Source organism: Vitis riparia, chromosome 12 (assembly GCF_004353265.1).
Source record: "Vitis riparia cultivar Riparia Gloire de Montpellier isolate 1030 chromosome 12, EGFV_Vit.rip_1.0, whole genome shotgun sequence".
NCBI classification, from domain to species: Eukaryota; Viridiplantae; Streptophyta; class Magnoliopsida; order Vitales; family Vitaceae; genus Vitis; species Vitis riparia.
In genome coordinates, this window is record NC_048442.1 from 16,881,026 (window position 1) to 16,906,468 (window position 25,443).

At 33.7% G+C, this 25,443-nt stretch overlaps 2 protein-coding genes across 12 annotated transcripts; one reads left to right on the forward strand and one right to left on the reverse strand.

Annotated features, from left to right (window-relative positions):
* Positions 1-981: 981 nt before the first annotated feature.
* On the reverse strand, positions 982-12,108 carry LOC117926709 (protein STRUBBELIG-RECEPTOR FAMILY 3-like). Of its 11 annotated transcripts, none has more exons than XR_004653228.1 (19): positions 11,981-12,105; positions 11,811-11,835; positions 11,358-11,544; positions 10,710-10,839; positions 10,546-10,617; positions 10,016-10,081; positions 9,820-9,891; positions 9,638-9,709; positions 9,468-9,539; positions 9,323-9,388; positions 8,814-8,879; positions 7,639-8,036; positions 7,085-7,521; positions 5,117-5,388; positions 4,675-4,813; positions 3,044-3,177; positions 2,797-2,953; positions 1,588-1,865; positions 982-1,105 (listed from the first exon to the last, which is right to left on the reverse strand). XR_004653228.1 is itself a non-coding variant. In XM_034845953.1 (18 exons), the coding sequence occupies exons 3-18, from the start codon at positions 11,476-11,478 to the stop codon at positions 1,770-1,772; spliced, it is 2,370 nt and encodes a 789-aa protein (XP_034701844.1). In that variant the 5' UTR covers positions 11,479-11,544; positions 11,811-11,835; positions 11,981-12,105; the 3' UTR covers positions 1,322-1,769. The 11 variants fall into 11 exon arrangements, 7 of the variants coding, with proteins under 7 accessions (XP_034701844.1, XP_034701846.1, XP_034701852.1 ...); XR_004653230.1 differs by lacking the exon at positions 982-1,105 and adding an exon at positions 1,978-2,151 and having other exon boundaries at positions 1,774-1,865; positions 11,981-12,106; XR_004653229.1 differs by lacking the exon at positions 982-1,105 and adding an exon at positions 1,978-2,171 and having other exon boundaries at positions 1,774-1,865; positions 11,981-12,106.
* A 10,215-nt stretch (positions 12,109-22,323) lies between these two features.
* On the forward strand, positions 22,324-23,736 carry LOC117926042. The gene is made up of 3 exons (XM_034845129.1): positions 22,324-22,437; positions 22,865-22,939; positions 23,017-23,736. The coding sequence occupies exons 1-3, from the start codon at positions 22,324-22,326 to the stop codon at positions 23,734-23,736; spliced, it is 909 nt and encodes a 302-aa protein (XP_034701020.1).
* Positions 23,737-25,443: the final 1,707 nt, after the last annotated feature.

The following is a 25,443-nucleotide window of genomic DNA, read 5'->3' on the forward strand; positions in this document are numbered from 1 at the left end:
AGAAAATAAAAAATAAGGTGTTTTAAAAAAAATATTTTAATATTTCAATTAATTTCATTTACTTTTCTAACTTTTTTAAATACGGAGAATAATTAAAAAAAATATTATATGAGGTATTTTCCGTATAAAACATTTCAATTTTGAACCGAACTTCTATCATATAAAACATCCTTTCCAAAACCCGTTTATCAAAATTATTTTTAAAAATATTTTTGGAATAAAGCCTTAAATTAGCAAAAATGTATTATACTTTCAAAATCATGGATGTTGTTGTCTCATGAATCCCCTTTTTCCCTTTGTCTCATTATTGTCTAACATCAAGCTGTGAAAACAATGCGATAATGTATTAGTTGGAATAGACTAATGATGGAGATTTTTAAGGACAATATGTGTTGTTTTGTGTTTAACCTAATGTGGGGTTTCATTTGATGTTCCAATGTTACTAGAAGGATTGATGTATACATTCCACATTCCACATCATGGTTACCTAACCTTATAAACCAAGCCATTGACTATTTTTTTAAGTTTTGAAATGTAAAGAGGTCAAAACGCCAGGTGGGTGCCAATCAAGAACGAGTCCAAAGCCTTCAAAAATGGGATAAAGGGTGGGGACAAGATGCATTTGTGTAGGACATGGGCTTTGAATTTCCTTGTGACTAGTGCCATGGCTCAATGTTTAAGCTCAGCAGAGACTTTTCCATGGCCTAAGTCTGTTTGAGAACCCCATTCAGCTTCCTCCTCTTGCAGGTTTTGGATGTACATGGATAAAAAGCTTGACTCAAGATTAGGGAAGAAATAATGAAGGCGGCACTTCACAATTTTTATTTTTTTATTTTTAAAATTCTGTGTCTAAATATTTATACCGTTGTCCATAAATCGAGGGGTAACGATTTGAGTTGATGGAATTGTATTTGTGTTGTGTCAAAACTTGGACAATAGATTAAATAGGTCGATTCAAACATATCATGAATAATAATCATATTAAAAACATAAACCAAAATACGACCTAATTATTCACCAAAAAATAACAAAATAACCTGTTTATTAAACGGGTTATACAAGTCAACATACATGTGACTCAAACACGATTATACTTTATCCAAACCTGCAAAAAAAGAAAACGTGTCAAGTTCAAATCGAGTTGGCAATCAAACTTCATCATCCCTAGGTAAATCTAATTCCAGCAACGCAACTCAGGAAGAACTGAGCCAATATAAACTCTCCCAGCTTTGGAACATGGTCTCCTACAAGCTAAGAATATCTTCTTTCAGATTGTCAATAAAAACACTTTCATGAATCCCTGTCTCATAAACTAGAAGAATTTATCAATCACATCTTTATTACCCAGAAGGTTATTTGCAACTCCATACAAGGCCTAAAGAACAGGATACAAAGTTAAGCATGGGCCAGCAGCAGAGGAAAAGATTTTCATTATCAAGAATCAATAACAAATGACGTTAAATAATTGGGTTAGCATATTTCTGCAGTACAGACCTCATTTTATGGTTCTAATGAACATAGAATGATTGCAAACAATTGACAAAGAATATCAAACAGTTGGCGACAATGTGTCCTGTGGCTGATTACCTCAAAAAAGTTCCCTATGGTGCACCCTGATCAGGATGTGGACTGTTGGGTGTGTTAGCATGGGCATCAACTCTGCAGCTTCTACAATTGCTGTATCTTGTTGGGTGAAACTTTTGGCAGATCAAACCTCAGCACCTTCCTGTTCATAAGTTGAATCACCAGTTTTTATTTCCTAATCTACTTTAGTTGCTATTTGATCTATTGGGAGCCTCTTTCCGTATCATGTCTATGAGGTCGTCCACAACTTCAGACATCTGTGGCCTGAATTCTGGCTCATCCTGGGAAAAAGAGTTTGAGATTAGATGAGTAAGTCTGTATAGATTCATGATAAAAGAGAAAAGAGAAAAAAGTTATAACAAATGAATAGCAGTCAAATGCCAAGCGAGGAACCTTCTGTAATCTCTTTAATCATCAAATCTGTCATGGATTTGAAGTCAATAGGACAAACTTGGCCATATGCTTATAATTAGCAGAAAGGTTGACTTCTCATACATCTCCCAGGGAAACTTGCTGAGATGTGGGCTACTGTCCCATTTCAGCATTATGAGTTTATATTTCTTGCATCTTCATGAGTAACAGCCAAACTTGAGCATATGACAGATGCATGATTGAGCATAGGACAGAATTAATATTTATACTGGGGAATACCTCATATTTTCATGTCATCTATATATAGAGGATGCATTTGGTATATTCCAATAGGAATGAAAATAGGATGGGTATGGGGATGAATCACAATACCATGTAGAAACGTCAGAGGAATCAAAATCCTAGTGAGAGTGTGATTTGGTTTCAATACCAATGAATTTTTATCCCTATTCTCATTCTAGCAAACAATCCAAGCACATTTGTGAATAGGAAAAGAATCGATTTCCTATTCTCATTCTCTACTCCAATGTTCCAAATGTGCCCTGAAAGAAATTCAATTCCTAGAGCTCATTTCCTCTACAATATATTTTTCCAGTCATCTCTGCAATTATGCCTCATATGGTTAAACATTTGAAACAAATTTTCCTTTCATTCAAAATGAAAAAATCAGTGAAATCACTGAGAAGCCAGACTTCTAGAGAATGGAAAGTAGAAATTGCAGGTCAAACGAGCCAGGATTCCCAGGGTTTATTATTCCAAATCCAACAGCACCCCACTAGTCAAACCACCAGTAACCAAATATATGAAACAAATAGAAAATAAAACCATTAAGACACTCACCTGAACACACCGAGAGATAATGTCAGCAAAGTGGGATAAAGATTTAGCAGGGTATTCTCCATTCAATGAAGGATCAACCATCCTTGACAAAGCATCAATGTCATGAAGCTGATGGATGGCCCATCTCACCAGCAATTTTTCTCCTCGGTTGCGTTTGCTGCACATGTTATTTAAGAAGGTAAAGATCAAGCCAGCAAAATGGGTACATAATCACAAACCCAATTTGGATAAAATTTGGTCTATTCACCTGTCATAGGACTTTCGTCCTGTCAAGAGTTCTAACATTACTGCTCCAAAGCTGTAGACATCACTCTTCAAAGTATAAATCCCAGACTCATGTTCTGGGGCTTCGCAGCCATATGCCGATAAGCGTCCTGACAACTGAGCAAATAGAGGAGAATCAGACTTCAGTTGCAATAGATTCAAACTAGACAGTAATTTATGCAACCCTTGCAAATCTTAGTTTCTGATATAAATACTTGTATATAATTCCTTTATTTTTCATCATGGCCTCTATATGACAACATATTATGATGTCTTTATTAAATGGCAATTCTTCCAGGAAGGTTCACCACTCTTCTATGTAAGGTCAATCAAAATATTCTCACTTGTAAAAGTTAGCACTGGAGAACACATTCAGAATGAATCTAGTTAATCAATCATGTGTTCAACCAAAATACATTATTGTTCTTACTGTGGCTTACCCCAACTGCTTGGGATTGAACACCACAAATTCACTTGTCATTCAAGCTTATAGAAAACCATGTTTGCGGTTTCCAAAATAGTAAGCAATTTAATTGTCTGAGCATCTCATTCAACCTCACAAGCTAATCATTTTAAAGTATAATTAAACAGAAACTGAAAAGCCTTTCCACATATCAGTGGAATGTCATTAAACTATTTTCCCATCTGCTTGATGGAAACAAAATCAGGAAAAGAAATGCATCCATGATGTTGGAGGAGTCAACTTATCATTGTCTTTGTCCTATTGATACTATTGAAGTATTAAAAAGGGGGTCAACGTTTTCATTCCTTTCCCTGAACTCGGAAAAGGTCCCTCTTCATCATTTTGAAGACGTGGATAATTCTTATCAACAAGCTACATTCTTGTGATTATCTTGCACAATGTGGTCATCCCAGTATTATTTGGGCAATCCACTTTTTCCCAAATATCAAACAGATCCTTCGTCAGTCCAGGGAAGAGAGCTTTCACTTAATTCATGTCAACAGGACACTAAGGGACAATTACCCAAATAATATTACAAGAGATCCCCCATATGAATGCTCACATTAAAGAAAGAATGAAGTATAGGAAGACTTTTTCTGAATGCCAGGCATGGAGACTGGAACTGGTCTGATGGGACAATCCAAAACTGTGATCAATAATATCTGTCACATGAAGGGGCATGAGGAGACAACAGTTCAATAAACAAGTCTCAAATTAAGAAAACAGACTATATCTACCAAGATGACCTCAATGATATGAGATTGCCATGAAATGATGGGCTCACAGCAAGATTCAGGAGAACACCATGTCCTCAATGAGTAACCACAATCCCTGCATCCATGCCCCAGGATGAGCACAAAACAATGATTTTCATCACTGCACCTGCTTCTCTTCAATATCCCTTGATCCAGACCATCTAATCATCAACATCAATTAATTCACTGCACGATATTTGTCTATGAACCCCTACTATTTATTAAACCACCTCTGTGTTTCACTTATTTATCTCACTTCAATGACTTGCTGTTAAACTGCTCAGTCTAACTCAGAAATCAGAAAATTCAGTCCCAACAAATCCAAAATTTCCACATCAGCCAACAACCCCACATACATGGAACCCAAAGACTTGAAGATATTAGGACACAACTCACCTGACTTACAGAAGCTCTTGATATTAAAGGAGCCAAACCACAATCAGAGACACGTACGGTGAGCTCATCATCAAGGAGCACATTTGCAGACTTGAAATTCCTGTGTACAACAGGTGGACGACAGACCTCATGCAGATACCTTCTCAAATAAAACAATGAAAAACGTTAGTACTTCAAATGGTAGACATTTGTATACAAATGATCATGCAAAAGATGAGAAAGAAAGAAAACCCCCCTCCATTGCATGTACACGACGATAAGGGATTTTGGAAACCTCATTCAATCAATCAACCTTGAAAATCTAATAACTATGGGAACAGAGAATAACATTTATCAAACACCACCCTTTTGATACTAGTTTCTGGTCGACTTTTAACCATTGAAAACTTGGAAAATGAACAAATTGGATCAGAAAATTATCTTTAACGGTTGCTCAACTTACTGCAAGGCTCTAGCAGCTCCAAGCGCCATCCGTACCCGGGCACTCCATGAAAGTTTCTTCTTAAATTCATCATCTGAGTGCAGGGCATCGTGCAGTGTCCCATCACTGCAATACTCATAAATAAGAAGTCTTTCACCATGCTCCGCACAGTATCCCATGAGCTCGACAACATTAGCATGTCGAATTCCATCAATACTGTTTACCAGGTCAAAAAACTCATCATCCTTCTGCTGATTACAAATCTTTTTGTCCAGTTTCTTGACTGCAAGTAGCTACAAAACAATTAAAACAAAAGAAGGATCAAATGTCAAAACTCTGAAGCCTTTCTGTTTGCTCATACAAATTGCATCAATCACACAAACTGACATGAGTGCCTCTGGTATGTGTGTTAAAGAGATAGAGTAAAAATAGAGGGCACTAACCAGTGTGCTAAAGTTCAACCACTAATCAAAATGACAATTTACATAAATTTTCTTATGAAGATACAAATCTTTTAGCTCTAGGAGAAAATATATATATTTTTTATCAGTTTGCCCTCGTTTCTATTTATGTTATGTTTATGTTCTTTTTTTTTTTTTTTTTTTTGCTTTTATTTTTATTTGTTCATTTCCCTTTATGTAAGGCTATGTTATGACTACATGGATAATCTTTGCATTCCACATGTGCATATCACATGCAAGATTATGTGACAACAATAAACATTAAGAACACACAGGAAAATTTACGTGTAATTGGGTTTTGGTTGTTTAGTACAACTTATTATGGACCCATTTGCGCAAATATAACTTCTAGTTAAATGCTTCTCCAAAAATATCAATGTGAATAAGAGGTTTCTATTTAATAGATAAAAGAATGTCAAATACCCAAAATATATTGCTAGATTGACAATCATAGGAAACCAAGCATTTGACTTACCTAGATTTAATTTATTTTATTTTTGATAAGTGACTTACCTAGATTTAAAATCAACAGCTTAAGGTACCTAAAACCATGTTTCAATATTTTTACTTCACTTCTCAATCAAGGAGAGTCTTAGGTAAAATTGCAAATGGATATAATTTCCCATGTTATCTCAATTTAACATGATGGATCTGACAAATGGAAGCATGAAAGAAATAACCAAGATTCTAAAAATACCAATAAAAGTTTTCTTGTGCCTGTTCCCTGTACAATCCTACTGGTTTTCAAGAAATCTTGATCAAATGCTATCACACCTAGCGATTTTCTTTTGCCATTAAAACTTATAACAGCTCAAAAGAGAAAATCTCTTATGAAATAAAATAACATCTTAAAATATAAAACTCAACTATTTCTATAGAAGGAAAAGCAGCCTAAAAAACTGAGAAAAAGGAAAAAGACAAACTAATGGAAAGGGTTTAAATTACTCCCACCAATGAACCAGCATGGCAAAATACCCAACGACACATGCTTATAGCACCATTGTGCAACAACAAACTTTGGTGCAACTTGGTCAAAAAACTTTCTTCACCTTCTAAACTGGGTTTTTCTTCAGTTAGCATTGAAACCTTTGAAAGAGAAAACAAATCTAAACAGAATTGAGTAATTTTGGTGCTTGCTAGAGAGTTTGTCTGAGATGATGATGAAAATGAAGAAGCAGTTAAAATTGCTCCAGCACAAAAATGATTAAACCAGTGTAGCCATTCCTCATATAATAGGAGCCTGTTTCCGATACCAGTTCGATCACAGATTCTCCTTTAGGGTTTGGTTGATCTCTAAGACTAACTAACAGCTTAACAGATAAAACATCAGTATTTTGCTTATATAAAAAAGAGTATACAAGAGAACTGGCCAAAGTAATTAAGCACAGGAGAAACAAAAAATGACAAAGATGATGAAGTAAGGAACTTAACAGAAGGATGCATCATGAGGTTAAATTAAGGGAAACCACTGCCACTGCCACAAAGTAGTCCAAATGTGTTGATGCAATTTAAAAGAAAGGAATAATACCTTTCCACCAGGAAGCTGTGCCCTATAAACAGTTCCCAGCATGCCCGATCCAATAAGATTCTCTTGAGAAAAGCTGTTTGTGTATTGCTGAAGTGATGCAATTGTGAAAGATCTTGCAGAGATCGGGGGGTTCAGAGTTTTCGTGGAAGGTTTTTCTGCATTTACTTCAACTGGCACAATTGGGTTTACAATAACTGTTTCAACAAGAGGTGGGGGAGGAGGGCTCGGGGGAGGAGGAGGAGGAGGAGGAGGAGGGGGAGGAGGTGGCATCATCACATCAAGTCCACTTATATCTATCTCATGACTGTCCTGCTTTGGTATTGTGAACATTCTTTCCACATTTCGATCTTGTTCATTTTGTGGCTTTGGAGGCACACCTATTCTTCTAACCACTTCTTGATGTTCCTCCTTGGGTGTGCCAACTGCCTCTTTTGGAACTGGTGACAGAATCTTTAGTTAGCCATTTGTTCAGAAAAATATAAAACCTTAGGGCCTAAAAGGATGAAGACAATATATAACAAAACTAGATAGCAGACAAATAAAAATCTACATGCCTTTCTCTATTTGATTACCTTGCTGTTCCAAGGATCCATTATCTCTAAGATTCAATCTGCTGCCTTTATATGCACCGGTTTCATTTCGCTTAGATATCCAGTCAGACTCTTGCCTTTCTCCACAACACCATTTTACAAGAAGCACAAGTGCCAGCACCAAAATTATAAATACCAAGACCACTGTAATTGATATCCAAACTATCCTTTTAGTGCTTAAACCTTTTCCTTTCCCCCCTGAATTTGATTCCTCTGTTGCAGATGGCCCATCAGCTGGTTTCACAGGTGGTTGGTTGGAAGATGGCGGCCCAGAAAGTGGAGGAGGTGGTGATGGGAGTGTCAATGGGGATGTGGGTGCAAGCAAAGGAGCAGTAACATTGCCGAATGGATTTCCATCTTTTCTGCATAGTAAAATTTCAAAGTTAGAAACACAGCCATATGGCACTATAGCTTTACATACTACTTTTTCCTTGTTCTGTTTTAAAGATTTTACAGAAACAAGAAAACTAAAATATCAAACTGACAGATTAGAAGAAAATATAAACCCCTGAATCAATTTTAACACTTATAATGTTGAAACCCTAATTCTAATTGCTGCATCAGAAACCATTATAAAACCAATTTTGGCATTGTTGCATCAGCAACTCATGCAATAGGCATGTTGGGATCAAAATATCACCACTTTATTTTTAAGGGGCTACTAAGAAATGGAAGCAGCTTTCACTTATATTATCTGATTTATAGATTTGTAAACCACCAGGTAATGTAACATTACCTTCACTTTTATTGTTGCATGGCATTTGTGAGAAATAGACCCAGTTTCCATTTTGAGTTGTCTGGCTAGGTCTTTTCTCATAATATGGGCCTTCATGGTTCAGACAACATATTCTTTATGTCTATCCACACTAGTCAGTCTCAACTTGGGTCAAACTTCTCAGGCTTATCCTTACTAATTGGTTGAAAATTTAGGGAGTTCCTATGTGCTAACTAAAAAATATCCATACACTGGAAGTCTTTCTAAAATTTTTTACAGCATGAGAGAAATGCATGGAAATGATTTTTTCATTTTAGACAAATTTCGAATCTGATAGCAAAACTTCCAGCCTTCACATTGTGCAAAGAATGTAATCTACTTAAACGAGAAAAATAAACTAAATTTCATATTTTGTGACTCTCACCTGAAATTTGGAATGCTTAGCAACTTATCAGGTATCGTTCCAGAGAAACGGTTATTCTCTACATTCCTGTTCCACAGCATAATAACAATAAATTCAGGAGCAATTTTTTATGTTTCCATAACTACCAAAAACATAGATTATCCAACAAATCTTTTGGGTTATGTTTGGTTCCCGGAAACTACTAAGGAAAGCAATTTTTTTTTAAGGAAAATGATTTTCTCATGTTTGGTTGTATTATGTTAAATACCAAAGAAAATCAAATATAATTAAAATAAACTAGAAGCATATACATTTTTTAATTATTTAATTTTATATAGAAAGGTTAAAATAAGGGAAATGAGTTCGAAGTAGCATATAAAAATAATTTATTGACTTTAAATCTATTTTTTATTTTCCTTTACATTTCTTTTTTTCTACTTTTCCTCTCTATTTTCTTTCCCTCATATTTTCCGAGAGCCAAACATAGCCTTGAAGAAAGAACAAAAGTGTAATGTGATTGAGAAAAGTACAAATCTTTAAGGGGAAGATCTTGTAGAACATCTAGGGTCCCAGATAGCTGATTGATCTGCAAACGCCTGCCAACTAAAATGTTAGCTTAATCCATGCTGAAGAATAGGTGTAATGATAAGTGGCCATAATGAGTGAGTTACTAACAGAGTGGTCAGCGACGACAAGTTTTCCATTGATGGAGGCAATTGCCCACTCAAACTGTTACTGGATAGATCTCTGCACAAAGACAAATGGCTCCGTCAATAATCAATAAGCAACAACCTATAATGTAAGTATGAAAAGGAAAAAATTTGCAAAACACAATGAGCCCGTACAGATTGATCAAACCCACAAGGGCTTGAAACGCATCAGGGATCTCTCCAGTTAAAAGATTGTTGTTTAGAGACCTGAAAGGCATAAATAGCTAAAAGTTATTTATAAAATAAAGGTTAAAAAAAAATAACAGCACCCATAGGCATCCAAGAAAAAAAGGTGGGAAAAAAACCAAAGAACTTACATGTCTGTAAGTAAGCTAAGAGAGGATAACGAAGTTGGGATGCTTCCAGTGAACTGATTAGCTGAAAGAAAACTGCCAAAGGTAAAGACTATCACATATTTTGCATAAGAAGATTGAAATCCAAGCACACAGAAAACAGCAAGTATTTGAATAAATGAAACAAAACATTTTTATTTAATATCAGGATAAAACGTACAAGTTCTGCAAGGTAAGGGGTAAACTGGATGGAATACTACCCCCAATCTGGTTGTTGCTCAGGTCTCTGCCACAGAACAGCACAAGCATTAATGACATACCAAGAATTACAAGGAAAAGCAATAACTATAATCTGTAAAAAGAATGCCTATTGCTTTCTCTTGAGCCTGCATCTGATGAGAGGCATATGCGGGCAACTAACTGCTCAATTAGTATGTCAACTAGTGATTACAGAAGAGGGACATAAAATCATCCCCATCAGGATGGTTCCACTCATCCACAAGGATCAGATAACAAAAATAGAGAGGAACTCTGCCCCATGAATGAATGCTAGAACGAAAAAAAAATTGAATAAGTAAAGATAAATGAAGAACATGCAGAGCAATTCCACTAAGAGTGAATGGATACATCCATTCAACTATTAATTCTTTGCCCAGTATTGTTATCCATAAAATGTGACCATAGAGGGAGGCCCCCGGGAGGGGGGGGAGGGGGGGGGGGGGGGGGGGAGAGAGAGAGATCACCACTTACATCACTTTGATAGAAGCAAAAGTTCCCAAGCTATCACCTAGTTCCCCTCCCAAATTGGCACCATTAAGAATTCTGTAAAAGTGAATAACTATAAGAGAATTGACAGATGACATTGTTGAGAGACATTATCCAATAAATGAAGGAGTGAAGTAGGATTGTCATACATTGAATTTATCTCCGAGCCGTTACATGAGACTCCTTGCCAAGCATCAGCACATGGGTCTCCCCCAGTAGACACCCATCCAGGAAGAAGGGGGCTACCCAATGCAGCATATAAGTTATTAATTGCAGTAACTGGTTCAATACAAAATAATGTTAACAATAAGCCATTGGGATCCAATTAATTCAAGAAATTACAATGGCAAACAATTTTAACAAGAAACCAATCAAACAATGAAAAGCTAAAGTGTCACAGTTGCCGTAAATTAGATAACTGTTCGGTTGGTGAGTTAGAATGCAAGAGAAAAACATCTAAATTCGTAATCTGAGATGTTTCATTACTTATAGCCTAAGCAAAAAATGTTCAGAAATTGTAGAAAGAAAGAAAAAAAAAACAAAAGAAATCATTTCATCAAAGCTCTGTTTGGACAACAAGAAAATATAGGGAATAAAAAACTTAGAAACTTAAACTTTTAAGAATTCGAGACCCATGAAAGCAACCCTTCACTCAACTCAGGTAAAATTTTCATAATTTTGGAAACCCAACAAACATAACATGTAAGATTTAAGGCGTCAATTTCTTTTCACTTCCAACATTTTTCACAGGAACCAAACAGTAGAATAAAACCAAAAATTCTATAGTTCAGAGTTACCATCGCCAGGGCTGGTATATCCAAGCAAAACTTGCGCCGCAAAAATCAACACAAAGCCCACGAAAGTCTGTGCATAGATCTCCAAATTCAAGCAATCTATAGCAGATCTCTTCCCACCCATTGATCTCAACCAGCTCAATTACCTCTCCCTTCTTCTACAGAACCAATCTGAAAATCACCCTCATATCTGAAAATTAAATCACAAGAAAACAAACCCACCTACACACATTAGTGATCTACAGTCAGTGATCTTATCACACCTCAACCACCCATCAAAACACCAAAAAAAAAAAAAAAAAAACCTCACAAAAATAATGTGAAAACAATCTCAAATCTGAAAATTAAACCACGAAACAAAATTAGTGATGTCATCACACATCAAAACTCAACAAAGCAAAGACCAAAAGAGAGAGAGTCAATGAAACTGAGTCACAGAAGTAAACTTAAACTTACAGAACCATTAAACAATGAGAGAAGTCTGCAAAAAAAGTTAGAAAAAACCAACTATAATTAAACAAAAACTTAGTGGGTAAGATTCTATAACGAAGAGAGACTAACCAAAAGTTGAGCAAAAAATTATCTGGGATTTGATACGATGAATTGCAGAGAGAGAAAACCCTAACCTTGGAAAGAGATGGAAAGGAGAAAAAGGGTCCAGTGTAGAAAGGTAGCGAGACTTGTTGGGCTCTCTCTCTCAAGGTCTGAACACCTCTCCCTCTAGTTTCTCTCTCTAAAAACAGCGGTACTACGTTAAGCTTCAGATATATCAATTATGTCACCTTTATATTAAGGTGTTGTCTTTAAAGAAAGGAAACCATTCCTTCTCCACGCGAGATTGAGGCGCGTTTTCGGTGATACTATTGCAGTGTGTTTATCACGTGATTCCGGATGTAACGATGCTCAGATTCTGTGGGTGTTGAGTGCACTCGCTATTGAGTGCGTGTGGTGGTGGTGTTCGTTTTGAGCAAATTTAGTTTCTTCCATTACAGGGTGTGAACGGTTAAATTATAGCCGCCACTTCAAAACGAATGGCTATTGCGGTAATCATTGTATTGGGCTTCTTTACTAGGCCCATGAAAATTTACCATATTCGGGTAAATAATTAAAAAAAATTTAAAAGAAAATAATATAAAATATTATTGATTTTATAAAAGAGCTTGTAATTTTAAAAATTGTTTGATAAAAAAATTATTTCATTCTTAATAACTTGAATTTCAATTAAAAATAAAAGCAAAATATTATGGGGGAAAATTTTTAAAATAATTTTTAACTTACTAGTTGTAAGTAATTTTGAAATAAATTACAAATATTTAACAATGTTTGAAACATACAAAAATAAGATTTTTGATAGATTTTTAAAATTTTGAAGAATTTGAGAGTTTTTTTTCTTTTCATGTAAAATGTGACGAAAAGAAGGTAAAAAAAATATGAAAATCAATAAATTATTTTTATTATTATTTTAAATTTATTTTACTTATGATTTGAAATTCGATCTAAGGTAAATGTTTGAAACTAGTAAGGTGCTTACTAGACCCACCATTATTTCATCAAGACCATAAATACGAGTAAAGTGCTTTCCTACAAAAATATGATTTTTGATAAACTTTAAAAAAAATAGAGAATTTAAATGTATTTTTTTTTTCTCGTGAAAACTATGAAGAAAAAAAGGTAGAAAAAATATGAAAATCAATAAATTATTTTTATTATTATTTCAAATTTATTTTACTTTTGATTTGAAATTCGATCTAAGACAAATATTCAAATATATTATGATAAAGTTGGAAGATTAGACCCACAATTATTTCATTAAGACCATAAATACGAGCAACATCATTGTCTGCTTGAAGAACGATAATATTTACTTTATTATCTTTTGAGAGCTAAATATAATCGAAGTGATTCATAAATAATTATTTGATAGACTATTATTTCAAAAATCACATTAGAACACTACTTACTAATTCAATTTAATTACAATTATATAGCTTCCAATTCAATTGGTAACCATTTTTAATGTTTAATCGTAGTTAATTTTGGGTAGGCCTATTATGCATAGTACCGTTAAGGAGGAGTTTGTCACTACATGGAGATTATACCTAATAGTTTTTCCACATCACAAAAGTCGCTTTTAGAAGGATAAGTAATAATTCTATATTTTATTTTTGACAAAAAAAGAAAAAATTTAAAAAAAGAAAGAAAATGTGCCCTAAAAGGTACGGAGTCTTTATCTCTTTATCCGACCACCACATGTCCTGCACGGAATCTATTTGGTGGACACCCAATCAAATTACAATATACCCTCTTTCCTACTCAACAAAGTCCACAATTTTACTCTATCGCCTTTTCACTTCCCTTAAATACAAATAAATAAATAAATAAATATAAATTTTGTTGAATAATGCCGGTGCCAAACTTTGAATCCCACCCAAAAATTATCCATTGAAAAGTCGTTATCTTACATAATTTTATCCGAGTCGGTGGGAGTCAAAATCGATTCTCAACTTTTATATGACTTTATTTAATTACATAAGGGGTGTCTATTTATTTAGTTTATCCCAATTATCTCATAAAATACAATAAAAAGGTTGTTTTTATATAAAAAAAAGTTTTTTTTATTTTTTATATATAAGAAAAAAAAAAAACCTTTTAAAACTTTTTTTTTTCATCAATTAGAAAATTTTTATGATCCAAAAACACTTTTTGGATATCCGAAAACAATCAATGCATATACGGGACCAAATATTCAAACGGGATAGGTAGTAGTCAAAAGGAATTAGTAGGATATTACAGAAAGAATTGAAGGGGTGATTGATGTAACAGTGTCATGTGCCCAAAAAAAGGTGACAAAAATATGATCCGGTTCTAATTAACATAATGTTTTGGGCCCACCCAATTTGACAAACGAAATGAAAATGAAATTCTACGTGTGTGTGACCTATCAAGACAGATAATGGAATTGAGAGGAGATAGATACGCGACAGCAACTTCATTACTAGGTTTAGGTATAAATAAAGCCAGCTACACAGTTTTGCTAAGCCGTTATAGTTTAAATTCTATGTATGTGTGACCTATCAAGACGGATAATAGATATTTTTGCTGTCTAAACTATTAATTATGGGGTCGTTGTGGGTATGGTGGTGACCCTTTGGGCGTGACACACCCAAAATATTAAATGATATCATAGATGGAGATCCAATTCAAAATGGCACATGTTTCATTACTCCTATATAGTTGAACCCCGATTCGATTTCCCCATGCCAAACACATCAATTACTTGGAAAATTTAGAGAAATAAAAATTATGACGATTTGTCTTCGATCAAAAATCAATTTATTTTCAATCAGGGATGTTTAAATTTTTATGATATTAAATATTATATTATGAGAAAATTATTTTAAAAATCATCATTTGATTATTTGTCATCGGCTTAAGAGTGATATGACTTTAACTTAAATATCATTATTGAATAAAAATTTGATCATCTTATTTGAAAATTAATTGACATTGAAAATAGATCATTTATATATATATATATATATATATATATAACATTTAATATAATAATTTATGGATTTGTTCTATAAGTCATTTTCCCGATGACCCATTCTTAAATTTAAAAGTGACATTATTTAATGAAGAATTTTATTATTATTATTTTTTTTGGGTATTTGTCCATAATACCAAATAATTTCACATGATTTTTTTATTCTTTTTTTTTACAGTAAATAAAAAAAAATTAATTTCCTTTTTTTTCATTTTCACTTGATTTTTTCAAATATATATATATTTTTATAGTGAATCAAATAAAAGAATTTATTTATTTATTTATTTTTGCAAGCATTTTCCACAACCCAAATAAAATAAAAGAAAGTTGAGAGACACCTTGAGTGGTTGAAATTTAAGAAAAAATAATTAATGTGGGAATCAAACAAGAATATGTGGATGCATGGCCCAAAAAGGTTTGTGCAGAGGATGATTCACGAGGGCATTGGATCTGGCCAGGAAAAGTAAAAAGAAAGAGTGCACAGGCTTGCTTTCCCATGTGGATGAGAAACAAACTTTGGCATATATACTTGTGAACTGTGCTCCTGTGACGCCAAAGATAGGCAACATGCCACAATGAAAGGAGCTGTATGGTCATCGTTGGTTGTCGTTCTGCATTTATGCATCTAGTACATGTTGGGCAGTCTCTGAATTAATAGCACCCCATCATCTACTTCCGCACTAATTGCAATCACTCCTATTTATGGGTGATAATTTTGTGTTGGTACCTTGTGTTGATACCATTTCAAAAACTAAGTATTTAAACCTGATAAGAATAATAATCATATTAAAAATATAAAATCTAAATACGACCTAATTATTAAACAAGTAATATATCATCTAACACATTTAACTCATTAAATTATTAAGTTCTTTTATTTAATAATCAAGTTGAATTGGATTTTGTATATCTTTATATGATATTAATATCTTAATCAAACATGTTTACGACTTAATTGACCTATTTATTTAAAAACAAACTTCAAATAAGTCAAATATAAGTTAAAAAGTTCAAAATTTTAATTACATTAATAACGAGATTATTGGATGGGTTAATTCGAGTTTAATTCGTATTATAGAGGTTGACCAAAAAATTACCTGTCTATTAAACGGGTTATGCACTTTGACATAATTTTGATCCAAACTCATTTATATTTAATTCAAATTGATAAAAAGTGTATTGAGTTTGTGTCACGTTGATGAATAATATTAAATTTTACCACATGTATTACTATTGTTAAAATGTTGAAGAATTAATTCTACTTCCAAATCTAATTATAGTACCAAATCATAATAAGAAACATCATCAATCAATCAGGGTCATGTGTTCAACCTGGATCTCATTGTAACACCCCAAAAAAAAATTTAGGGGCAAAATAGTAAATTAAAAATTAATTAATTAATTAACTAAACTCATTAAAGGTAAAATAGTCATTTTACAATTAAAAATCCTAGGTATAGATTAGATTTTCATTTTATCTTCTTTATTCAAAAAACTCTATTAACAAAAAAATAAGAGAATTGGAAAACGTAGGCTAAAAGTTTGAAGGTCTAAAGTTTGAAGTTCAAATTTTTTTCAAATAAGATTCTAACCCTAAATTAATATATTATATTCATTAGTTAGTTTTGAACACATTAGATATTCTTTAGAAAATTTTAATTTAGATTAGAGTTAATTTATTTAATTTATTTTAAGATCAAAATATTGAAATTATGAATATAGGTTGTTTCATTGATGAGAATAGGGAAATTTGATTTTTTTTAGATGAATAGATCTAAACAATGAAATTTTAAAAATTAAATGAGTGAATAAATGTATGATTATATGTGACTTAAGGGATTGGAAAATAATAAGAAGAATAATTGCATCTTTCTAGATTTTGAATTTGAGGCACTGTGTTAGGGCAACAAAATAAAATAAAAAATCAATATGTAACCATGAGAGACAAAGGGTGGTAGTGGAATAAATTAAAATAATAATAATGAGTAGAGTTGGTGGAGTTGTTGAAATTGTTAAAAGCACACGGGGTATCTTATTAAATAAGAGGGGACATTGTAATTAATAAGTCAAATGATAATAGTGATAATAATAATAATAATCTTAGTAAGAATTGTGTGATTTAGATATTTGTAAGTGACGTAAGAATAATAATAAGAATAGTTGGGATTAATAAGAATAATGATAATAATGATAATAATAATAATAATAATAATAATAAGAACTATGTAATTTGGATGCTTGTGAGTGACATACAGTAAGGCTGTTTGGGTGTTGCGGGGTATTGAAAAATATAGTAATAATAATAGTAATTGCTTTTAATAAAAGTTTTGATTTAGTTTAAGTATATAAAAGAAATAAATGGTTAGAATAAGATTTGGAAGAAATACGAGTTTATAAAAAAATAGGAAATTCATTAAATTAATTTATTATTGTTTAGGAAATTGAAAATAATATTTTCTCTAATAATGTTAACACAGGAAATTAATTAGAATTACTGAGAACTATATAAAATATTGTTAGGAATGTCAAATTTATATATCTAGATAAATAATCAATAATAAGTGTGGTGCATGATATTATGTTAGGTGAGGAGTAAATTCGTCAAACTAAATACTTCAAGTTTTTGAGTGTTTCTTCAAGGTAAGGGAAATTAATGCAGATTTTATAAAAAAAAATAATTTTCTTTTTATATTATATTTTGAAATGTGTAAAAATATTATTTTTATTTTTACGCATGGATCAAATATATGTTTTGTATGGAAAATATATTTTAGCATTTTCTTTGGTTATGAAAAAAGAAAAATTGAGGAGATATGATGTTTTGTTTTGTAAGTTTGAATTCATGAAATAAAGTGTTTTGACTATAAATTATATGACTCTAATCAACGGGTTATAATAGTTGATATTATATGACCCTAGTCAACGGGTTAAAATAGTTGACCTAGTCAACGGGTTATAATAGTTGACTTTATGATCCTAGTCAACGGGTTACAATAATTGACCTTATGACCTTAGTCAATGAGTTATAATTGTTGACATTTAGTTTTGTTCACCTTAAATGAAGCAAATTTGAAACTAGTTACTCAATTGTGAAGTCCTATATAATTGAGCATCATTTGTCATACGATAACTAGAGTAAAGATATTTTGAATGTATTCGATTTTGTTTTGATAAGAAATTGTTTTGAAATGGATATGAGAAAGTTTTGTTGAAAAGTTTTGAATGTATTAGTATTTTGAACTTAAAAGTTTTTATGAAAATAAGTATAAATTATACCTCATATTTGCAAACATGATTAAAAATGTTTGATTCATGAAACTGTATTAATGTTCTTTATTGGGCTTTGAGTTCATCCCTTTTGTTGATAATCTTTCAAGTAACCTCAGTTCGGGTAAGGAGTGACCGTTACGAGGGATTTGCTTTATTAGGACATTTGTTTAAACTCTCTTTATTTTGAATATTGTTTAAATGTTAAAACTTAAATCTCATTTGAATTCTTTTGAATTTGGAGTTATTTGGACAATAACACATTGATTGATGTATTAGTTTTTTTTTTAAAGTTGATACTTGAAGATTTTAGAATTTTGTCTTACTACTTTGAACATGAATTTGGTAATCGATAAATTTTTAGTTACAATATGAATATTTGTATTGTTTCCACTTTGAGTCTTTGGGCTTGAGGTGTGAAATGACTTTCATGTCTTTGGAGTGGGTTTTGGGGCATGACACTCATAGTTTTTGCTGAAGTTTCATTGGCTTATAATATAATGGGTCTAATTATTTTGTAGTTTGGTCATTTCTTTTTGTGCTTTGATCACATTCTTCGTACCTTATATATTTGTTTGTAGTCAGGTTTCCTTTTTTTCACCTATTCTTCAATTATCCAAATTTTATTATATATTTTCAACAGCTCAAACAAAATGTATAGATTCATACCTTAGTTTTTTCCATTGGTTCATCACAGTCCATGGATGGAGCTAATTAACCAACTCCATCCTTATGAGTTGACATGCTGAATTTTGGGTTTAGAACTTATGGATTATGCAGCTTAAGTGACTGAGCCAAGGTGGATGGGGCTTTGACTGTTTATTGGATAGGCTAGTGAGGGAAATCATTTATGATATTCAACATCATTTCTACCTTATACAGTTATTTTCTAGAGTTAGCATTTGGGCAAGCAATATTATTGCAAGGCCAATTGACTTGTCCAAAGTTAGCAGGCCCATTGAGTTGGGCAATATTATGTAGCCTTCCAATAAGAAGACTATTAGTCTATGCAAATTGGTTTTTCTTAAACCAATGAACTACAAATAAAAAATTCATACTTTCCAAGAATTATACGAAAATAATCTAAAAAAATAAAAATAAAACCCCTTTTGAATTATATATTATTTGTAAATTTTTTTGGATGAAAATGATAAAAATAGAGATTTTTTTAGGTTATGTTTAATTTTAGGAAAATACTTGAGAATGAAAAACAATCCTAAGAATAATGTTCTTTTCATATTTGGTTTTACTATTGAAAATGCGAAAAAAATTCAAATATAATTCGAATTATTAAAAAAATTATATAATTTTAAATTATTTAAAATTTATATATAAAAGTTAAATAAGTGAAAAAAATTAAAATAGTAAAAATAATTTATTAACTTAAATCTATTTTTTATTTTCTTTTACTTTTTCTTTCTCATTACTTTTTCTCTTTATTTTCTTTTTCTCAATTTTCTTTTTAACTTTCCAGGATCCAAACATATTCTTAAAATTTCAAGTCAATTAAAAATTTAGAAATGTAATACAAACACACACCTCCAACTATAAAAAATGAGGAATGGAGGGAGGCATGATCAGAATTTGGATGACAAAAGGAAGTCATTGTGATTTATTTTAATTTTGGTAATTTTTAATTATGAAAATGAGTTATTTTGCAATTTTGAAAAGTTTGTATCATACAAAAGATTTGGATGTGATTTTTTTTAAAATTATTTTCATGAAATTATTCAAATATTATTGTAATAAAGACAATTTAACATGAAAAATTATTTAAAATAAATAAATAACAATGTTAAACAATATTGTTAAAAAAAAGATCACTATGCGCATTTTGTCATGTTAAACAATATGCACAATGATCTTATCCAACTTTTTGAGAGATATCAAATTACTCAAGAGATGTGGATTACCCCGAGTATAAATTTGATGGGACCTCTACTACTAGATTGTGTGCATTGACCCTCAAGTTTGACACCTATAAGATGCACTTATATCAAAATATGAAACAATATTTTAGAACGATGTCAACTATTATCCACAAATTGAAAGTAGCTAGGATCGACCTCATCAATGAGCAATAGGTCCAAACAAGCATTCGTTTCCAACCTAATTCATGAGAGCATATTGAAAACAATATGACACACAACAAGAACATTAAAATGTATGTATTGCATCATTTGGAACTTGAAGTTAAGCACTTGAAGGTTGCTAAAACTCATAACTACTTCACTTAAGTAGTAGAAGGTAGTTTGCGCAAAAGACTCAACCCTAAGTATAATAACTTCAAGAGATTTATTTAAAAGGAAAGAATGACAAACTTGAATTTGATAGTATTAAAATCACAAAGAGTAAGCAAAGTAAGTATGATAGAAAGAAGGGCAAAGTTGACAAAACGCGTTCAACTATGATAACGAATGACACCTCAATTGTGACTATATTGAGTCAAAGGGGATTACATGGATCAATCGATTGGTTTCATGTTGAGTGGACAGAAGCACAAAGTTTGCAAGCTTTGAAAGTCTTTCTATGGCTTGAAAAAATAATCTCATTGAGTCATTATCACCAATGAGTTTATAATAGTAAAAAAAAGGTCATTGCATGTATGTTAAATAGTCTAAGAATAGATTCCTTATCCTATCTTTTTATGTTAACAAAGTGGTTGTCCTCCACTTTTAAGATGAAAGACAGGTGAAGCAAATTATAGGCTCAAAATTAACATTGTAAGGAACTATTCAAGGAGATTCCTTAGTTTGTCTTGAAAGACGTATATTAAGAAGATTCTTGAATTAGTTTATATACAAAATTGCAAGCCTATTACATTCCTAACAAGAAAGGAAAGACCTTTAACCTTAAACACGCGTCTTAAGATTCTAGAAGAAAAGAAAAAGATGACTCATATTCCCTATGCTAATATAACTTGATGTACGTTATGACGTCTACATGACATGGTATTCATTATACAATTAGGTTAGTAGGTTCTTATTGGATCCGCTCCACTTGAATAGATGCAGAAAAATGTCTTTAGGGGCAAATTGAGACTTTTTGGGATAAACTATGTTGGTTCATGTAAGATTTGGTACAATATTATCAATTTTCTTTTATATACTTGTCAGTCGCACAATTCATTAGTCAATATGGACCAAGATGATGAGATAAAATTATACTATTACTATCTTGCCCACTATAGGTGAATGAGAGATGATAGACTTCATTATTTAATAAGAGTTATCCAAAGCAAGCAAAATCATCAGATTGGTAGCCTTTCGATGAGAAAGCAATCAAATGGAGTTCCTTGATGAGAGGGCTATCAGATGATAATCTCATGATGATCAAAGAGTTACCCATTGAAGAATTTTATTTGATTAAGTTCATAAATAGACTACTCCCATCCCCTTTGTAGAGCACGATAATCCCATTGTGTGCAATTTTGGGTTATGGGTACATGTGATTGACTCTCTAAATCTTTCACTATTACGATACGATCATTTGGAGCGTTGTAACGACTCATTATTATTCTCAGCCTTTTTCCTAGAAACGTAACTTTGTATAAGGTATGCGTGTGTTTTTATTCCATTTAAATTACTAGCTCCTCCAAGTTCACTTTCACACAACCTGAGCTGCCGCGAAGCACCCTCCAAGTTGTCGGATTGATAGGGGAGATAAGACATCTGGCTAGTACAATAGGTCACTAATGCCGCATCCGAAAATGTTACTTGGAAGAATTTTGTGAAGTATCCAACACTAAGCCCAGAAATGTGATGCCTCAGATCCTCTACCCTGGAAGAAAAAATCTCCCTTGCATATGGGTTCAGTCTACCGATTCAATTGCAAGAGAACTCTTCTACTCCACGCGAGGAGCTTTCTCCATCTCAAGACGTTTCTTCCGAGGGGAACCAAGTCCGTGTCGGAGGCCAATTCTGCTTGTCCATGACTGTGCCCCTCACAGCGTCATTCCATGTTTGCCAAGTGAGCAATCTGATCATTACCCATAAGTTTTGTCCAATTCAATGACCTTTTCTCATGAACCGAATAACTTACTTTTTCATGTTAGTGACACGTTCCTATTCGTGGGGTTTTTTCACTAGTTTCTTCTCCCTTTCTCTGGGCCCTGCACCAGTGACATCTTCTCGAATTTATCCATCAGCCTGGGTCATGGCACCCCCAGAAGCCTCTACGCCGGCTGGCAAAATGGACCTCAAGGCCTCAAGTAATGAAGTTGGTGGGGGCAGTCTGCGGTGGGTTTTAATAAGTTGCCAGGCTGTTGTGGTGCAGCCCCCTAATCAGTTATATAAGTAGGGCTTTTAGGATTCTACCATTGTGGGGAGTGGGGACTATACCACAGAAAAGGAGAACATCATGCCAAGAGCACATGAGGTGATTTTGATATCAGGTTTAAGGGTTTCATTCCTAGGTCTCATCATCTTCATCAATTCTCGGCTACAACACATGGGCCAATCACCAAACTGTGGGCTTATGACCCACCTTATTTTAGATGGCTTCAATAATCCTCCAACATTTTCTTTTATTTTCTCATGGTGCCATCATGCCAGAAATTTACTTGTTTATGAAATTATTTTATAAGTATGAATTATTTTATAGAGTTAAAAAGAGATTACAAAAGGTGGCTGTAGTGATTGTGGGGATTGTAATCAATAACTCAAATTCTATATCAACTTTTTGATGTGAAAAATAGTATAAGTTAACAAATCTTGGGACAAGCTCTGGACTGGGTCTCAGGCTCTCAGCCACTCTCCCCTCCACCACCACTGTGAGTCTCTGACTGTGACTCTCATCTTCCAAAGTCTCCAAAAACCCTTTTGATGACCGTTGAATTTAAAACTCCAGATGGGTTGCTGTGTTAGCTCCACCAAATCTCATCCCCATTTCCCTCGATCTCCCTCGCCCACCCATGAGGAAGAAACTGTTAAGGAAGTTCTTTCTGAAACACCAATTGCCAAGCCGCTTTCTCCCTTGATGATTTTCCAAGAAAAGGTGGAAGTTGAGGCTATGGTCACCACTGCCCAAGAGGTCTGTCAAGTGTCCGAGGTCTGTAGTGAGGGCTTCTCCACGAGGTCCTTTAAGGAGAAGAACGAAAATGAGGTCAATAGCCACGACGACGACGGCGAGGTGACCCAGATGGTTGGGAGGTGTCCGCCCAAGGCTCGGAGGAGGCGGCCGTGCCCCGGCGATATGAGCGTGGGGAAGGACAGGGGCGGGTGGGGTCCTCCGAGGAGGTCCGAGCCCCTGCCTGAGGGTCTCAACCGGGTTCCGTCCAGGACGGTGAGGGCATCAGCGGCGTGTCGGAGAAATGGGGGGCTCCCAGGGGTGGGGGAATCTGGCAGGCGGTCCAGGACCTCGGCGCCAGTTTCGGAGGTTGGAGCAGCCCGTTCCGGTCGCGGAAAGAGCCCCCCGTCGATGACCACCGGCATGTACAGTAACCGACCACCGGCGGCCACTGCTGAGAAAGGCTGCGCATTCGAGAAGTCCAACGCCGGCGATTCGCCAACTGGAAACGAAACACTTGAAAACCCTCTTGTCTCCTTGGAGTGCTTCATCTTTCTGTAGTAGCATCTCCGGCAACATGCAAACATTTCGCCGGAACCACATTTCTCCGGCCCCGCCGTCGCTTTGAAGCTTTTTGGAGTTCAGTTTGAATAGAAGTACACAAAAACGGTGTCGTTTTGCGGTTGTGTAACAAATGTGATGCACTAAAAAAATATCCTAATGTAAATATTTATTTACTTCATAAAAAAAATCCAAAACTAAATATTTTCTTTTTAAAGCTTGGGATTGTAATGTCATGGGGATTTGTGATTGAATCTTTTTCTTTTAAGATGAAGGGAATAGAGACATGCTTCCTTCTTTTTTTCACCTTGGGCTCAGTGTTAAGGAGTGAATCCCACACTGTTTGGCAGGCAAGAAAGTTCCATCATGTGGCTTGGTGCATTGGATTCCAAATAATTTAGAAAACAGCATGAATCACAATCCACGGATGATGTCTTTGATTGATGTTCTTCTAAAAGTCCTATAGTTTTATGTGCCATAAAGTTTGTGCCACAAGTGCTTCATTATTTATCCACACCACACTTTTGATTCATAATTTAAGAATCCAGAGAAAGTGGTAGAAAGAAATAGAATAGGATGTTTGCAGTGAAGGAATGGTCCAAATCTGCAATCATTTTCTTGATGGGCCTACATCTTTAAGCCCAAAGGATCAATTTGGGCCTTCATTTTTGTCTGGGTTTTGTAAGTTGTAATAGTAACGCATAACTGGGCTAGTAATTTATGCTTGTTAATTGACAATTGACTGAAAATGACTCCGAATGTTAGAATTGTGGCAGGGGAAGAAGGCGAGAAGATAGGGCTAAGTGGTGGGCACGGTGTGAAAAGGACTGCCTAGGGTAAAGTTTGGCCCAAGGTTGGCCCATCTAGGGTCGAGCCCATGCCCATAATGCCTCCATGTTCGGTTGTTTGGATGCCCCATTGTCTCTTTGCTTTATATCTATTTCTTTTCTTAAATCTTTTTCAATGCCTACAAAATTACAAACGGGTGGCGAGCTCGACTATCTGACATGTTCTTATTACATGTAGAAAAAATAATCACCATGTATGGATTTCTTTCATTCAATCACCTCTTCTCGTTCCGCTAGATGATAACAATCATGATAAAAATGGTGGTTCAAATCCTTTTTCAAGTTCCAATTTCGACAAATAAAAGAAAAAACCAGTAGTTGATGGGATTTCTAACATTGTATTAATTGAAAAATATGAAAAAATAATCAAAGATTTATCGGTGTTTGGTTCGACTTTTGAGTTATTTTTAAGTTCAATAAAAGCTTCAATGCTTGTTTGGTTAGTTTTGTTGATAAAACTTAATATGAAAATTAGGAGGTTAATATAATTCATTATTATCCACTGAAAAAGGATAAAGATGTGAGGAAAAACGATAAATATTTAATGGAGCTACAGGGGTCGGGGTAGAGAATGGGTACAAGAAGTGGGAAAACATGAGATGTTTCGAGAACCAATAGTTATATTTGGTTCCCTCATCGATAATGTTTTCTATTGTATAATGAAAAAATTCTCTCCCATCCATGAATTTAGACATGTTTAACCAAATACTGTGTAATCGTTTTACCTTTATGATATTTATCTAACATTGTTGATATAAGATGTTCTAGTGACACAATACTTCTAAGTTTTTTATGTTCAATAAAAGCTTTTATGCTTGTTTGATTAATTCTGTTCAAAAAACTTTATGAAAATTAAGAA

What these genes read in the sequence shown, in the direction of transcription:
- LOC117926709 (XM_034845956.1), bottom strand. Translation starts at nt 11,478, where the DNA reads ATGGGTGGGAAGAGATCTGCTATAGATTGCTTGAATTTGGAGATCTAT. An exon ending in TTTGCTTCTATCAAAGTGAT is followed by an intron (nt 10,082 to 10,545) that starts GTAAGTGGTGAT and finishes GTTCTGTGGCAG; the next exon opens with AGACCTGAGCAACAACCAGA. An exon ending in TTGTCGTCGCTGACCACTCT is followed by an intron (nt 9,389 to 9,467) that starts GTTAGTAACTCA and finishes TTTAGTTGGCAG; the next exon opens with GCGTTTGCAGATCAATCAGC.
- LOC117926042 (XM_034845129.1), top strand. Translation starts at nt 22,324, where the DNA reads ATGGCACCCCCAGAAGCCTCTACGCCGGCTGGCAAAATGGACCTCAAG. An exon ending in TAAGTTGCCAGGCTGTTGTG is followed by an intron (nt 22,438 to 22,864) that starts GTGCAGCCCCCT and finishes TGTGAAAAATAG; the next exon opens with TATAAGTTAACAAATCTTGG. An exon ending in CTCTCCCCTCCACCACCACT is followed by an intron (nt 22,940 to 23,016) that starts GTGAGTCTCTGA and finishes TTAAAACTCCAG; the next exon opens with ATGGGTTGCTGTGTTAGCTC.